The sequence below is a fragment of the Boleophthalmus pectinirostris genome, unplaced genomic scaffold, assembly GCF_026225935.1.
Source record: "Boleophthalmus pectinirostris isolate CB_2022bp ecotype Guang Dong unplaced genomic scaffold, ASM2622593v1 HiC_scaffold_22, whole genome shotgun sequence".
NCBI lineage: Eukaryota > Metazoa > Chordata > Actinopteri > Gobiiformes > Gobiidae > Boleophthalmus > Boleophthalmus pectinirostris.
Genome location: NW_026571190.1, coordinates 845,648 through 862,928, shown reverse-complemented (window position 1 = coordinate 862,928; position 17,281 = coordinate 845,648). Strand labels below are relative to the sequence as shown.

Sequence of the window (17,281 nt, the reverse complement as noted above, 5' to 3'; positions counted from 1 at the left end):
GTTGTGAATAAATTCTTCATGTTAGAATGTTTATCCTTTGTGGAGCTTGTTGGTTGAAGATTTGGTGATGGGGCAGATTTATGAAGCTGCTGGAGAATACACCAGTTTCACAGATATTAACCTGTTACATTTACCCTACACTGTGGCACTTCCAGCTGCTGTGAAAAAGCTTTTTGTACTTAAAACATGAAAATACAACTTGCCACATGTAAAATAAGAAAAAAAACAACTATTTGCCCTTAAAATAAGAAACGAAATCAAATGTTTGTTAAAGAATCACTGGTCGGACCCAAATATGCAGTAACAAAAGTATTTATTAACAAAAATAGTCGTGAACAGGGGGATAGATTCCAGGGGAGGTAGGACGGGTCCAGGTTGGTAGAAGTGCAATGGTGAAGAGGCTGACCAGAGGCTTGCGGAACAGGTGGTAACGGGATGATGCTGGCTCCAAAACGGTTGAACTGGGGAACGGACAAAAGTAAACAGATAAGAGTCAAAAACCTTCAAAATGCTCAAAAACACAAAAAGCCTGAGTAGTTCACCACTTGGTTGACGGAACGATCTGGCACTGGAGAGCAGGTCAGCAGGTCTTTTATTGCTGGAGATGATTAGTTGACGACGATCAGGAGTGGAGCTCAGCAGGTGAGTGATTGGGGTCCGCCCAGGAAAAACCAAATAGGGTAAGGAGAGAAAGAACAGGGAAGGGAGGGGTAGGAGGGGCAGGATGAAACCCTCACAATGTTGCTTTTAAGAAAAACACACTTATGTCATTGGTAGAATCTACTTCAATAAAGTCAGATGTTCTTAATTTAAGTCATTTTAACTAACCTAAATATTACTTTTTGCAGTGTGCTTGTATAATGTAACGCATTTTGGGGTTGCCAAAAACAAATGAATGAAAGATATGGGAAGGGAATAGAAAAATATGTAAATTTGATTTGACAGCCTTAAAAATGTAAATACACACATGCAAACACTACATTGAGAAACTCTGTACTACACACACCCTCCCCTCCCCCCTTTTTTTCCTTCTAATTATTATATATATATATATATATATATATATATATATATATATATATATATATATATATATATATATATATATATATATATATATATATATATATATATATATATAATAAATAAACAAATAAACAAATATATCTCCAAAACTCAAAATGCTCTGTTCCACCTCTGTTCCACTCTGTGATGTCATGCAGTGGCAGTTTTCAAGTGAAAAGATCCTGTTACCTTTAGTTCAGCAGAGAAGGCAGGGCTGAGCTCATCCAAAAGATTCTAGTGAAGGTTTTTAGAAAACAACGGTGGCTGTGAAAGGGGCAAAATAGCATCTTAAAAATAAATATTAAAGATTACTCAGCCATGCAACAAATACAACTTTGAGAGTGTAAATGAGAAACTATTACATGGTTAAAAGTCCATTTTACTTAACAGATCTGCTTTGACTAAAGGACCTCCACCATAAATGTTCCATAGTGCACTTTTAAGTTTCAGTTCTTCTGAAGCCCACATGTCTTTTGCTTGTGTATAAATAACCCAGTCCATATCTCTCCTGCGCACATGGGCCCCGGCCTGAGCTCATGTTGCTAGGTGCAGGCCGTTGCTAGGTGCACCTGATGATGGGTGCTACCTGAGGGGCCTGGTGCTCCCGGTGCGTCGACCCAGCCCTCCTCTCTGCGTGAACAGTCTGACGACAGAGGTTTGGGGCTTCAGTTCTAATGCTAAGACGCCATGAGAGTCAGGGCAATGGCTCCGGACCCCACTGGACCCTGCAGCTGTACCAGTGAGCAAAACACTCCAGCACCAGTCCATCACAGCCAGGTACAGTGCAATATTTACTGCTCACCATTATGACATTAAAGGTGATCCATTAACTTTTCTGGAGAAGGGCATGCCAACATCATCAACCTGATAGAGAATATTGTTTTATCTAGAATTGCACATACAGACTCTAGCTTAAATGTATTCAGTTACAGGTGTTTACACTGTGCATGCCTACAGTGAGCGAACTCGCCTCTCCACAGATCTAACTTATCTGGTGGTGTCACATGCTATGGCGATAAGTCTGATGTTATACCGTGGAACATTTCAAGCAACAAGGCCATAGAAGCAAACAGACTCCAGGCTCTACCACCAGAAAAGTTATTCAGCTTACTGCAACGTTTTGGACATTTTTCTAGTCACTATATAAAATATTATACACTAAAATGAAAAATCATTTAACTTTGAACCTTAACCTTACACTATCTTCAGATCCATGTTATATTGTTGTTATCTCATCAAAAACATACCAGGAGTTGTGTTTTGTTTCATTTAAAAAAGAAATCCTGCATAGTTCTTAGGGTTCTCAAACTAAAACACTCAGTTCCACCTTGTGATGTCATGTGGTAATACAGGAAGTGTTCCACTGTGTTTTTAAACTCCACACACCTTCACTAGAATCATTTAGATAATTTCAGCCCTGGAATTTGCTCTGTCCCATGTGTAAATGAAACGCAATACAACATGTGTTTGTCTTCTCAAACGAAGGGATCTGAAGTCCATCTAAAGATAAAACCTGTGTGTACAGAGAGGAGGTCTTGTGTGCAGAGGAGCTCGCCTCTGCCAGCTGATAGGTGGCACTGTGACACTGCTCTGCCTGGTCATTGTTGCTGTCCTCATCTGGTACTTCCTGGGTGAGTCGGACTAAACCTGGAGTAAACCAAAACTAAACCTCAATTTAACCTAGACTAAACCTGGACTAAACCTAGACTGAAGCAGACCTGAACCAGAATTAAACCAGGACTAAACCAGATGTAAATCAGGACTGAACCAGAACTTGTTTCAGTTGCTGTGTATGGCAGCAGGTACAGAGAGTTCACCTCCTCTGTGCTCTAAAGCAGGACTAAACCAGGACTAAAGCACGACTAAAGCAAGACTAAAGCAGGACTAAACCAGGACTAAAGCACGACTAAAGCAAGACTAAAGCAGGACTAAACCAGGACTAAAGCAAGACTAAAGCAGGACTAAAGCACGACTAAAGCAGGACTAAAGCAGGACTAAAGCAGGACTGAACCAGGCCTTATTGTTGCAGACTTGCGTGTGTGGCAGCAGGAGCAGCGGGTGCACAGACAGTTCACCTCCTCTGTGCTCTTCTTAAACTCCGTGTTCTCCTCTGAGCTGTCCTCCAGGAGCAGTGAGGCCTTCAGGAGCCAGGCCCACACTCTCCAGCACATGGTCAGTGCCATTATGTCATCTACCAAGAGGAAATGCCCTGAATATGAACTCAGTGGTGACATATGAGAGAGCCCCTGATTCTGTGTGTTTGGCCCTCAGATCCACAGTGCTGTCGGTGGCTCGTCTCTGGCCCCGTACTTCAACCAGTCCACTGTGCTGGCCTTTGGGTGAGTCTGCTCCTCTCCTCTGCAAACTCCACAATGCTTAGGTTCATTCAAATAAAAAATAAAAAAAACTGTTCATCTACAGTATTGCAAATCAGATACTAATCCATATCCATTATCCACTACAATCCACTAGTATCAAAACTAAATACTCTAAAAAAGTCACATTCACAGGACAGAAATGAGCCTTTCCTGAATAGTTCAGAATGATGTTGGTCTGTAGCAGAACAAGTGTCAGAGCACATAGACTAATATACACACATGGACCAACATGAACCTACTGCACCACTGACCATTACACACATATAAAACACATGGGAATAGAAAAGAAAGTACCATCATTTAATGTTGAAAATCACATTCTATTGTCTAAAGAAAGTGTTTTTGTTCATCACTGTTGTATCAGAATCTATATTGAGTATCAAGTCTTTTCCACCATTCATTTTCTTCTGCTTTATCTGAAGCCGGTCACAGGGGCAGCAGTTTAAACAGGGACTCTTTGACTTCCCTCACCCCCAGACACTTCCTCCAACTTCCTTCAGTGGGACCCCAAAGTGGTCCCAGCCAAGAGACATAGTGTGTCCTGGGTTTTGCCCGCGGCCTCCTCCCAGTGGGACATGAACACCTCCCCTGGGAGGCGTCCAGGAGGCATTCATGACCATAGGGAAAATTAGTTTCCTTATGGTCATGAATTGAGGTTCCCTATGGTCATGAGGGGTCGAAATGAGTTTCCATGATAACCTCAACTGGAAAAGTGTGCACCTCTCCTGGAGGGTGGAGAGTCCCTGTCCCAAGTGAAGGAGTTCAAGTATCTCAGGATCTTTTTAGAGATCAACTCACGTGAATTTTTCATGGCCAATGCCAATGGCCAGTGGTTTAGTATCCAGAGAAAGCGATAGTTGATAAACTCGACTGATATTTCTGGGCAGAAATTTAGGGCAGATTTTGGTTATTTTCCCCAGATTATTTAATTTAAATTTACTACAAACTCACCTACAGCCCTTTTTACCAAAAACCTTTAAGAAAGGTGTGTAGTGATATTTTGTGAGGTTATTATTTCGCACGAATGTGTTCAGGTCAAGTCATATCTCTATCTCTAATCTTGCTCACAAGTCTATTCCTTATATCGAAATTGAGTTTGACATTTTAGTATCGTGATAAAACAATTTAGAAGAGAAAAGATGAACTTGATTGTCCTGAAGAGAAAATAAGTGTTGGTCAGAGTGCTTCAAAGTTACTGTAGATAAAAGTTCGCCGAGGATGGATGTAATACCTTGTGTGTGCAGCAGGGGCAGTGTGCTGGTGCTCTTCTGGCTGCTCCTGAGGGTCCCCAGTAGTCACGTGTCACGGGTCAGTGTGGACATGGTCACCCAGAGCCTTCAGCAGGGTCTCCAAGTCTACATGTCTCAGGGCGGGGTCCCAGACACGTACCTGCCGCACCTGCCCTCCCTCCAGGTCACCGGTGAGCAGCTTATGCATAGGCCAATATCACGACAGACAGGTGAGGGAGGTGTCCAGACAGGTGAGAAACATCCAGACAGGCGACAGACATCCAGACAGGTGAGAAACAACCAGACAGGTGACAGACATCCAGACAGGTGAGAAACAACCAGACAGGTGACAGACATCCAGACAGGTGAGGGAGGTGTCCAGACAGGTGAGAAACATCCAGACAGGTGACAGACTTCCAGACAGGTGAGAGAGGCATCCAGACAGGTGAGACATCCAGACAGGTGAGACATCCAGACAGGTGAGACATCCAGACAGGTGAGGGAGGTGTACAGACAGGTGAGGCAGGTGCACAGACAGCTGCGGCAGGAGTACAGACTTTGCTTATGTGGATGAGGTCATCATGGGAGTTTCCATAGTAACAGTGTGTTTGTACTGCAGACTGTGACACATACACAGAGGTCAGGTCTGCGGGGCCCACAGCTCTGCCGGGGCCCCAACCCCACTGTGCATCCTGCAGGTGGAGGCTCTGGGGCCCCTCCGGCTCCCTGCTGCAGCTGCACATCCAGTGGCCCCCGTGCCAAGGGCCCCTGCTGGTGTATGACACGCTCCTGCCGTCGGAGCACCTGCTCATCACCAGGTGAGAAAAGCACAGACATTCACTAAAACACCAATTTCAGATTTGAATACAAACCTGAACTAGTTTTTTGTAGTTTTGTACTTTTGGTTGATCATTTCTTGCTGGTTGGACACACGTAGCAGATGTGACATACAGAGTGTACAGTTTGTTCTTTTGCATTTCCATCAAGAACGGAACACAATAAAAATGGGAAAACAGTGTGTTATTTCATTATTCTGTTTTAGTGTCAAAAAAACCAAAAAACCAAAACAGATTTCGACCTCTGTTTTCAGTATTTAATTTAAACTTTATTTATACTGGACTACCACTCCTCCTCCTCTTAACCCCTCACCCCTATCTCCTAACCCCTAATTCCTAATCCCTAACTCCTAACCCCTAATCTCCTAACCCTTAACTCCTGTAACAAACCTACACACCCACCACTCCACTCCTCCTCCTTCTAACCCCTATCCCCTAACCCGTAACTCCTAACCCTGCTACAAACCTACACACCCTCCAAGACACTCTGCTCCTCCTCATCACCCTGTCTCCCCTGCCCACACAGGAGACAGAGCTTCTTTGTCCATGTCCCTGCCTCCACACATACAAACCACTAACACCACTAATCAATTCAAATAATTTCTCAACATTTCCGTTTAAACTGGCCTTTAATCTCACTTTGCCACTCCCATGTTTGTGTGTGTATATATGTGTGCATATGTGTGTATGTGTTCGTGTGTGTGTGACTGTGTTTTATAGTGTGAAGCATTTTGGATGTCTATATAAATGGACAGAATTATTGTTTTCATGTATGACCTATAAGTATAATATTACACCGTTTAAGTATGGTCCTCCAGGTACTGCTCCATTTGAAATGTGGCTGTGGGCAGAGTTTAGGTCAACCTTTATTGAGCACATTCATACAGAGGCAAGGCTCATAAAGTGCCTTGCCCAGGGACACAAAGGCAGTATGGTTTGATCAGAGCTAGAGTTTGTTTGTTGCACATTTGTAGTCATGTGGTGTGTTGCAGAGTGGCAGCCTGCAGCCCTCAGCACCCGGGGGCACTCATCGTCTCCTCAGGCCAGGCCATGACAGTGGTGTGGGAGCGAGAGGGGGAGGAGGGGGAGGAGCGCATCTCTCTGTCCGTGCGAGCTGTGGAGGTCCAGGGTACGTTGGGTAAAAATGTGTCTTTTGATCGTTTTCACACTTGTTTGGACTCTCTCTGGAGTGACCCACTGGCACTAGTTTTAGATCTGTTCACTTTGCCTTGTTCACATACACCGCACATCATTCACCCCAAACATCATGAGCCACATCAGAGTCCATCAGCTGATCAGAGAATGTTTTTCTATGGCAACGTGCTTCAAGCGGACAGAGCTAAATACACCATGAGGATTGTATGCGCTGATGACTCACCTGCACAGACAGACTCAGACTCACCTGCGCAGACACACCCATGCTCACCTGCGCAGACAGACTCAGACTCACCTGCGCAGACACACCCATGCTCACCTGCGCAGACAGACCCATGCTCACCTGCACAGACAGACCTGGGCTCACCTGCGCACAGACAGACCCATGCTCACCTGCACAGACAGACCGGGGCTCACCTTCTGTTCTCTCTTGAGGGAGAGGAGCCGCTCTGACACCTCCTGTTTGAAGCAGCAAATGCTCTTTTAGTGGCAGTGTGAAAACAACACTTTGTTCACACAGAACATATTTAGATCATATTCATTTGACTTGTTTTGAAAATATTATATTTTCTGAAAACAACATATTTAAATTTTTAATTAGTTTCACTTTCTGTTTTGATACTTTGAGTCTCATCCTCCCTTTGCTCTCTGTGTTAAGTCACTCCTCCTTTAGAGCCCTATTACCACAATTTTGGCATAAATCCTGCTTATGAAATGAAACTGTAACGTGTTTTTGTATCCTGCTCTTGTATTTATGGGAATTGTCTTGTAGGAGCATGAGTGATGTAGGCTTGTGGGCTGAGCATCGGAGAGGACTGTATTGCTAATCATAATTTGAATAGAGTCTGGGAGATCACAAAATTATTCAAACATGCATGGATGACATCTAAAACCTCTTCAGGCATGTATCTGATGAGGGAACAATGTGGTAAATAAATCCAAACAGTCCATTTAACATAATACCCCCACTTTAAAGTCATGAGGACAGGGTTAACAATGACAAAGAGCTCTACTTATTTGTAACATTATTTCATTGGCAACTTTTTTTTCCCCTGTAAAATACTGACCTGCCCTCCAGCATTTTTTCTCTATGAAGTCAAAACTCAAGTCCCCATGATGTAAATCCTTTACTTTTAGATCCATCGTGACTATGGTTCATTTTAGGTTTAGTCTCCAGGAAATGAATGGAAGTCGATGTAATGTCCCCAAGGCATGGAAGAAATCAAATGTGTGTCTATCCATGCACGTGTGTGTGTGTATATGGTTTTGTGTGTGCGCGCGTGTGTGCGCGCGTGTGTGCATGTGTATGCGTGTGTGTGCGTGTGTGTGCATGCGTGTGTGTGTGCGTGTGTATATGTTTGTGTGTATGCGTGTGTGTGTATATGTTTGTGTGTGTGCGTGTGTAGATGTTTGTGTGTATGCGTGTGTGTGTATAGGTGTGTGTGCGTGTGTGTATATGTTTGTGTGTATGCGTGTGTGTGTGTATATGTTTGTGTGTGTGCGTGTGTGTAGATGTTTGTGTGTATGCGTGTGTGTGTATAGGTGTGTGTGCGTATATGTTTGTGTGTATGCGTGTGTGTGTGTATAGGTGTGTGTGTGTGTATATGTTTGTGTGTATGCGTGTGTGTGTATAGGTGTGTGTGCGTGTGTATGCGTGTGTGTGTATATAGGTGTGTGCGTGTGTATGTTTGTGTGCGTGTGTGTGTGTGTGTATATGTGTGTGTGTGTGCGTGTGTATACGTGTGTGTGTATAGGTGTGTGTGTGCGCGTGTGTATATGTTTGTGTGTGTGCATGTGTATGCGTGTGTGTGTATAGGTGTGTGTGTGTGTGCGTGTGTGGATATGTTTGTGTATGTGTGTGTGTGCGCGCGGGTGTGTGTGTGTGTATATGTTTATGTGTGTGTGTGTGTGTGTATGTTTGTGTGTGTGTGTGCATATATGTGAATGTGTGTACATGTGTCTATACACAGTATATGTGTGTGTTCTGTCCCACAGGCTGCTCATCCACACTGGAGCTGTCGCCGGCACAGGGTCCAGTCCAGGGCACCCTGAGGACTCCCCTATTCCCCGGCTACTACCCCCCCAACACCACCTGCAACTGGACTTTTCAGGTCACTCCACTTATTGTGTGTATATATTTGTCTCATTCTCAGTGTGTGGACAGGTCATATCTCCTGTGAAAGCTCAGAACCTCCAGAATTCTCTCCCTGAGCTGCAGAGGCTGCACTAGCACTGACTCATGACTGGTGCTGGGGTTCAGGCAATGACCATTCAGATCAGAGAGAGGCATTTTAGGTTTAAACACACTGGATTTCATCATTGAAACCGGTGTTCTGTCGGAATGAGCTCCCGCAGCCTAAATGGACAGTGACGTCTGTTGATTAGGGTTAGACGCTGCCTCATTGAAATAAGTGACCTTACATTTTTCAGTTTTACAGTTGTATAGATCCAATAAAGCCAATCCCTGACCCTGACTTCTCCAGTTTTATAACATATTTCTTTGGATTAGAGATACGGGTTTGATGCTGTTTGCACATGGTGATCAGACTTCATTTATGTCAAATTTCATCTCATTTATATGAATATGGTTCATTTGAACAGTCGTATTCTGCTCCAATAGGCTCTGAGTAAAGGGAGCACATATCATCATCAATTTAGCCATTGAGTAATGCTCCCACTGTAGAATCTCCATTATTCACTCATTTAGATGAATTTGTTTAGAGGAGCTCATTTCCACAGGTCAATATCTTCTATCAAATAAGGCTCCCACTACAGAAGAGAAAAAAATGACTGGAAAGATTGAAATCTTTATATTTAATACCGTTAAATATATCATATTTAATGCTAATATGGCTACAGTGTGAATTTCCTATTATAATTTATTATAAATTATAATATATACTTATAATTTTATTTATGCAATGCCTTTCTAAACAAAGTGACAACATTTTCTACACATGGAAACAAAATAAAATATGATGTAATGAAAATAATAACAATAAAATCAAATATTAAATCTATTCAATCTAATGTAGTGATTCTGCCACAAATCTAACAGCACGTCGATGTTTAATTGGTCAAAACAGACAATAAAACCAAAACACTTTTAAAATGTGACTTGTTACTCCACTTATGCCTCGGGAGCTCAAATCGACGGGCATTTAAACTGGAACAGCGCTTGGGGGTGGTGCACATGCACAGTTCACAGCAAGAAGCTCCTGGGTTCAATTCCGTGCACTTCCTTCTTGTGTGGAGGTTGCGTGATCTCCCTGTGTCTGTGTAGGTTTCCTCTACCACTAAAAACATGTGCAACAGGGATCCCTCTGGAGCCGGGACTCCTCTGAAAACCAGACTCATAATGGGAGTAGGAATACCCTGGTCAAAGAAAACTGTCTCTATTACTTACTTCTGCCTTTCTCTGAACTGAGCTGTGGTAGGAACTTCTTTCAGCCTTGCAGAAGTTGTATGTTAAGAGCCGTGAGGTCATGAGGTGCTCCTCTCTGATTCCAGGTGTCCAGTCCAGGTCTGGGTCTACGTTTGGACTTTGAAGGCTACAAACTGAGCCCAGCCTCTCCTGAGCAGAGCTGTGAACAGGGCCAGTGGATCATCAAGGAGCGCAGGTAGGCCCATCCTCTGCTCGTCTGCTCCTCTGACCATCTCCTGTGCTCCTCTGCCTCTCTCCTCTGCTCTTCTGCTCTTGTCAGATTGTGTGGCAGTAGGATTCCTCAGGCGTACAGTGAACGTGTCCCTTTGTTGTCCTGGAGCACCAGTGTCCTCCTGTCCTTCGTCCTGCCCCAGACTGGACCAGGACTCCAGGTGTCCTACAGTGTCTACAACCTGTCCCAGCGTAAGCGCTTTGTCCCCTCTGTCTCCTCCGTCCTCTCTGCCCCCCTCTGTCCTCTGTCCCCTCTGTCCCCCTGTCCCCCTGCCCTCTCTGCCCCCTCTGCTCTCTTCGACACACACTACACTTTTGTATTTTTTCACTGAATTTAAGTCTTTTTCTGCAGTGTTTGCTAATGTGTGCATTGTGTCTCCATAGTAACTAGTACATTCCACCACAGAGATACATGTAGAACACCCCCAGTGTGATGTTACTGTAAAGTATCAATAAGAAGAATATAAAGTGCACTGTGTAGCTTTTCTGGTGGTTTCTATTCGGAAATGTTCCTTAGAATGTTCCACAATATTTTATTACACTTCTATTTTTCTCTGTAGACGGGCAGATGTAACTACTAGGCTCAATTACAGGTCAGATCTGTGGAGAGATGACCCTGCTTACTGTACTAATGCATGTTTGTCAGGTGGCATGCCCTTTAAACACCATTTAATGATTTACTATATTGCCAAAATTCTTCAGTCACCATCCAAATACTCACTGCAAAAAAGTATTTACTTTTATTTCATTCTTGAAAGGGCCCATATTAGGCTCATTTCTGATCTGTGTCATGATGTTGTTCCTCATTGCAAACACACCTGGAGTTATCAGACAGTGAAGATGTCCGTGCTTGTACTGTCAAAACTTACTGTAATAGAACCGGTGATTCTTCTCTCAAACAGCAAACACTCTGTTCCACCTTGTGATGTCATGCAGTAATATAGGAAATGCTCCAGTGTGTTTTTAAACTTCATCCACAAACCTTCACTAGAATTTGGATAATTCCAGCCCAGGAATTCCCAATCCCTACTGTCCAAAGGGTAATGGATAGCTGTCAACTTGAAAACTACCACTTCATGACATCAATATGTGGAACAGAGCATAAAACACAACTCCAGATATGTTTGTGAGGAGGGAACAACACTATAACACGGTTAAATGTTCAAGACAAATATTCTAAAAAGGTAGAATTGATTGAAACTTAAATAGACCCGTCCCTTTTGTGATGTCATACACAAAGTATGGGTCAGTTTTAAGACAGTGAGTATTCTGGAATATTCTCGGAATATTTTCCACAGAGCTAGATGTTATATTTTATGTCATTCTCTATTACAGTCAAAAGAACAAGAAGATTTCCATGTAAACAAAGAGGAGGAGGCCAAATATGAATCAGGTTTGTGGAGGTGTGAGCCCACTCAGTGTTTTTCAGTGCAATAAACATGGGTAAATTGAAAAAATGTGGCTAAAAATGATGTGATCTATACTGTAAATAATGATCAACAAAATCCTCAAACTCTGACCCAAAACCAGATGCTCCTCTTCCTCAGTGGGACCCCTCAGTTCTGGACTCACACCTCCAGACTCCAGACTGTCAAAATAAAACACTCTAACCCCATCAAAATAAGACATTCAAATTATATTTTCAGATCTTTTAGATAAGTCACACTTTCAAAATAAAAGTCTGTTTTTCACATGTGTTTGTATGTGAATGTGTGGATGTGTGTGCGTGTGTGTGTTGTGTGTTGTGTGTGTGCAGCGTGTCCTGGGCAGTTCCTGTGCTCTGTGGATGGACAGTGTGTTCCAGAATGTGATGGCATCACAGACTGTCCCAACGGCCTGGACGAGAAACACTGTGGTAAGAACCGAACCTGTCTACACCTGCCCCAACCTGTCTACACCTGCCCACTCCTGTCTACACCGGCCCCAACCTGTCTACACCTGCCCCAACCTGTCTACACCTGCCCCAACCTGTCTACACCTGCCCCAACCTGTCTACACCTGCCCACTCCTGTTTACACCTGCTAACATCTGCCCACTAACACCTGTCCACACCTGTCCACACCTGTCCACAGCTGGTCACAAACCAGTTGGTGCTAAACGCGGCAGAGGCTGCTTATGTCCATCTATATGCTGTATATTCTATATAAATGCACAGTCTGTATAAAGAGGAGGACAGAGGGAGTGTGAGGTCACCCACAGTGTTCAGCTCTAGTCAAATGAAGCTCATCGAGGCTTGCAGTTTGGAGCAGAGTTCCATATTAGGAATAAGAATTTATTCACTGACAAAATAGCGAAATAAAAACCTCAGGATCATGTAGAGTGGGTTCAAATGGACATTTTAAGATCAAAATGACGAGGCTCACAGCAGCAATCACACAGAGAAGGGAGACGACTTTTTCTTTGTAAAGTCTTTGAAGCCTGGGTCTATGGAGCTGAATTGTGACCATGCTCATTTCCCAGTCGGATAGCTTTGTCTATAACAGACCAATCAGATGCCTTCTTTCCCCAAAGTTGGCAACAGGCTTGATTGACAGTGTGCCTCGGTACCTTCAACAACCTTGCTCCTGATTGGCTGTTTGATTGCACATTCAATTTTCCAAATACGGGATTCAGCTCCAAATTTGCTTCTATAACTGTTAACCTCGATTAACTTCAGTTAGCTTGGTCCAACTCTAACAGTGTGTGGTATGATCCCTCTGTGCGTGTGCGTGCATCTGTGTGTATCAGAGTGTGTATCAGAGTTCCAGTGTTCAGCACACACCCCAGGAGTCGGCCCTCAGTGTGTGGACTACTCCAGAGTGTGTGACGGACACAGAGACTGCAGCCTGGGCTCCGACGAAACCCTCTGCTCCACAGGTACAAGTCTGTGTGTGTGAGACCAGTGTATGTGTGTACGTGACCACTGTGTGTATGTGTGTGACCAGTGTGTGTGACCAGTGACACACAGGTCACACACCTGTGTGTGTGTATGTGACCTTTGTGTGTGTGTATGTGACCAGTGTGTGTGTGTGTGTGTGTGTGTGTGTGTGTGTGTGTGTGTGTGTGTGTGAGTGACCTGTGTGTGTGTGTGTGTGTGTATGTGACCAGTGTGTGTGTGTGAGACCAGTGTATGTGTGTGTGTGTACGTGACCACTGTGTGTATGTGTGTGACCAGTGTGTGTGACCAGTGACACACAGGTCACACACCTGTGTGTGTGAGTGACCTGTGTGTGTGTATGTGACCAGTGTGTGTGTGTGTGCATGTGTGTGTGTTCCAGTGGTGCCGTGCTCTGACAGGACCCACATGTGCGCTGACGGCTCATGTTTGAAGAAGCCTAACCCTCGCTGTGACCAGGTGGAGGACTGCCCTGACGCCTCTGATGAACACCACTGTGGTAATCTCTTCTCAGTGTCTCATATCCTCCTGTCCACTCTTGTGACAATCCCGTCATGATGAATGCTGTTTCAGAGTGCGGTCTAGTGCCCCCTTCTGGCCGCATAGTGGGAGGGAGCGATGCGTCAGAGGGGGAGTGGCCGTGGCAGGCCAGTCTGCAGGTGGGAGGTCAGCATGTGTGTGGGGCTGCTCTGGTGTCCAGTGTGTGGCTCCTGTCTGCGGCTCACTGCTTCTCTGAGCTCAGGTCAGTGCTGAGGGGGTCATATGTCTGTCTCTGCTGTGTCTTATTCCTCTGTGTCTCAGCCTGCTCCAGCCCGGCCTGTGGAGCGTGTACCTGGGCAAAGTGCTGCTGGACCAAGCCAGTCCCCTGGAGGAGCGGAGGAGCCTCCAGCAGATCCTCCTGCACCAGTACTACCAGCCCCACAACCACGACTATGACCTGGCCCTGCTCAGACTGGAGCAGCCCTCGGGGGCCCGGCCCATCTGTCTGCCCCCTTCCACCTACCTGCTGACCCCCCGCAGGGTGTGCTGGGTCACCGGCTGGGGCGCTCTGCGCGAGGGAGGTACTCCTCACTTATTTCTTTTGATACTTTGCAGTTGATGTCATCAACATTCCCTAGGGGTGTGATGCTGGTACTCATGTTTGCAGACATCTTACATTTCTTTGGGGAGTGCTAATCACCATGGTAACTTCAGAACATTCCATCATAGAAATACATGTGGAAACCCCAGTGTGTGATATCACTGCAAAGTATCATTCTCAATCATCTATATCTCCTTGTTCTGAGCTCGTGTGTGAGACGTGTGAGCTGAGTGTGTCTCTGCTGTGAAGGCTCGGTCAGTAATGTCCTGCAGAAGGTGGACGTGCAGCTGCTCAGTGAGGAGGCCTGCGTGGGCTCCTATGGGCCCCTCATTTCTCCCAGAATGCTTTGTGCTGGATATGTTGGGGGACAGAAGGACTCCTGTCAGGTACATACATGCACACATATACACACCCCCTCCCACACACACACACACACACACACACGCACACACGTACATGCACACATATACATTCACTCATGTACATGCACTCGCACAGATGCATCTGTGCTGGGTTCCCATGATTCTTGGGGACATTACATTGACTTACATTCTTTTCCTGGAGACTGATCATAACCTTAAAGGCCCGACTGTAAATGTGCAAAACTCAGCTCTTGTTGCTTTAAATCAGGGGTGCTCAATACATCGATCGTGATCTACCAGTCGATCGCCAAGGTCGTGTGGGTAGATCGCCGTGTCTCGTCTCGAACTCACGTTTGGACTCGGTCTTGTCTCTCACTCGAGGTCTGACACTCAACAAGTGTGATCATATTTCATTACGGCCACTGCTGTTGGTAATAAACTTGTAGCGGGTGCAGGAGCGTGTGGGGCGTCTCAGTGCAGCCTGTGCGCTCATTTGAAACCCGCGGAGACTCTACGGTGCATCACAAACACACACACTCCCTATGCACGGCTCGTCTGCAACAGCGTGTGCCCTCATGTACCAGCGTGCATCACAGGGCAGGTTCAACTTCCTAAACATCCTACCTGTCCATCTGCCTCACGTCAGCACGCCGCCCCTCGCCTTTTCACGCTCTCGCTCCTTCCTGCGTACAGCCAACACAAGCCCCTCCCACAGTGCGGCTGATTAGAAGAGCAAGACCAAACGTGAAGCAAAAACCAGTCTAAATTTGTGTTCCAGTGTTGGCACAAAGCAGGTCTACAGCATAGAGCGGATCTACAGAACAGACCTACTGCCACATTTGGCTGAAGTTTGTCTAACAAAAGTGCACAAATGCATCTGTGTTTGTCACGATGTGTGTTTGGTTTGGTAAATGTGCAGAGGCTGGTAAATATCACTGCAAAACCAGAAAAGAATGCAACTCCAGTTTGGAACTTTAAAAACGGTTTAAAAATCCTTCACTTTTTTCACAGTTTTGTGTAAAGTGCCAGAGGAAGTTCTCTTAAAGAAGAGGTTCTCAAACTGTGGGTGAGGGTCCAAAAAGGAGCACAGAGTGTTTCAGTGCAGTTTGCTTGGCTTTGTAAAAAACAGATCTGGAGTTGAGTTTTGTTTCATTCACACATGCTTCAGTCACCGTTTATTATTAGTTTGTCTACATCTCCAAAGCACTAAATGGTCTGTTTCACCTTGTGATGTCATGCAGTGGTAGTGGTAGTTAAACAGATCCTTTAACCTGTAGTTCTGTAGAGATTGGAAATTCCAGGGCTAAAATTATCCAAATGATTCTAGAGAAAGCGTATGGAGTTTAAAAATATAGAAGAGCATTTCCTGTATTACCACATGACATCACAAGGTGGAACAGAGTGTTTTCTGTTTGAGAGAAGAACTCACCCTAAATCTGTAGGATTTGTGTGTTAAATATGTGAATGAAACAAAATACAACTCCAGGTGTGTTTTTGAGGAAACTACATTAGAACAGATCAGAACATACTGTCATATGGGCCCTTTAGCCACAGTCACTACTTACTTCATCTTAACGTAAACCTCAAGATTAACATATTTTAAAACTCCAACAAAGTTAAAAGGTCAGATTTGGGTTGAGACCTAATTTTTTGATGTGATCCCCTCTTGTACTGTACACACCGTCCTCATGCCTGCCCACAGGGAGACTCTGGGGGGCCCCTGGTGTGTGAGGAGTCTGGGGGCCGCTGGTTCCTGGCTGGAGTGGTCAGCTGGGGCCATGGTTGCGCGAGGCCTGGGTACTATGGAGTGTACACCCGTGTCAGCATCCTCTCCTCGTGGGTGCAGGAGCGCATCTCTCCATGAGCAGCGCCTGTCTCTGAGGGCATCACACTGGATCAGGGAACATCTTGGACAATCAATCCAACTCACTTTATAGTCCAGTTCACGATATACTTTTGTGGGAATTTTTGGGGGATTTGTTAAACTATATATTTTTGGAAAGGTTATTGTGTGCGGAGTCAGAAAATCAATGTTTGTATTTGCCCAGATGTCTGTCTATATGAAAATTAGACATTTTCTATACATCATCATTATGATCATCACTTTCAGAGATCTAACACTGTAGCTGCCGTGTGCCAAATAGGAAGTTCTCCAGGAGGCTCTTCTGGCTCCTTCTGACTCTGGCTCCAATGGACTTACATTAGGATCTTGTCGTTTCTCTCTCCGTAACTGCTGCTGTGAGCCTCATCATTTTGGTCTTAACATGTTCGTATTAACCCACGACACATGATCCAGAATTTATTTACTTTTTGCTTTTTTGTCCTTCAAAAAAATCCTTTTCATAACACAGAGCCTGGCTTCAAATTCACTCCTGTGTGTCCTGTGAGAACTATGTCAGGACACAGACAATAAGATCATCTCCAAGCAGCTTGATGTTCCTGTGATTACAGTTGCACATGTTCTTCAGAAGTTTAAGGTCCACAGGACTGAAGCCAACCTCCCTGGATGTGGCTGCAAAAGGAAAATTGATGACAAATTGAAGAGATGGATCATACGACTGGAACCAAAGAGCCCAGAACAACCTCCAAACAAATTAAATGTGAACTTGAAGGCGAGGTACATCAGTGTCAGATCACACCATCCA

The 17,281-nt window shown here is 44.8% G+C and overlaps 1 protein-coding gene across 1 annotated transcript; it reads left to right on the top strand.

The window, feature by feature from the left end:
- Window positions 1-1,752: 1,752 nt before the first annotated feature.
- Window positions 1,753-16,510, top strand: LOC110157758 (transmembrane protease serine 6). Its single transcript, XM_055157958.1, has 17 exons — window positions 1,753-1,842; window positions 2,591-2,696; window positions 3,095-3,237; window positions 3,337-3,404; window positions 4,688-4,863; window positions 5,292-5,490; window positions 6,501-6,637; window positions 8,659-8,774; window positions 10,174-10,283; window positions 10,368-10,510; window positions 12,075-12,173; window positions 13,046-13,174; window positions 13,576-13,692; window positions 13,767-13,935; window positions 13,995-14,254; window positions 14,524-14,660; window positions 16,339-16,510. The coding sequence occupies exons 1-17, from the start codon at window positions 1,753-1,755 to the stop codon at window positions 16,498-16,500; spliced, it is 2,361 nt and encodes a 786-aa protein (XP_055013933.1). The 3' UTR covers window positions 16,501-16,510.
- Window positions 16,511-17,281: the final 771 nt, after the last annotated feature.

What these genes read in the sequence shown, in the direction of transcription:
- LOC110157758 (XM_055157958.1), top strand. Translation starts at nt 1,753, where the DNA reads ATGAGAGTCAGGGCAATGGCTCCGGACCCCACTGGACCCTGCAGCTGT. An exon ending in CCCACACTCTCCAGCACATG is followed by an intron (nt 3,238 to 3,336) that starts GTCAGTGCCATT and finishes TTTGGCCCTCAG; the next exon opens with ATCCACAGTGCTGTCGGTGG. An exon ending in GGGCGCTCTGCGCGAGGGAG is followed by an intron (nt 14,255 to 14,523) that starts GTACTCCTCACT and finishes TCTGCTGTGAAG; the next exon opens with GCTCGGTCAGTAATGTCCTG.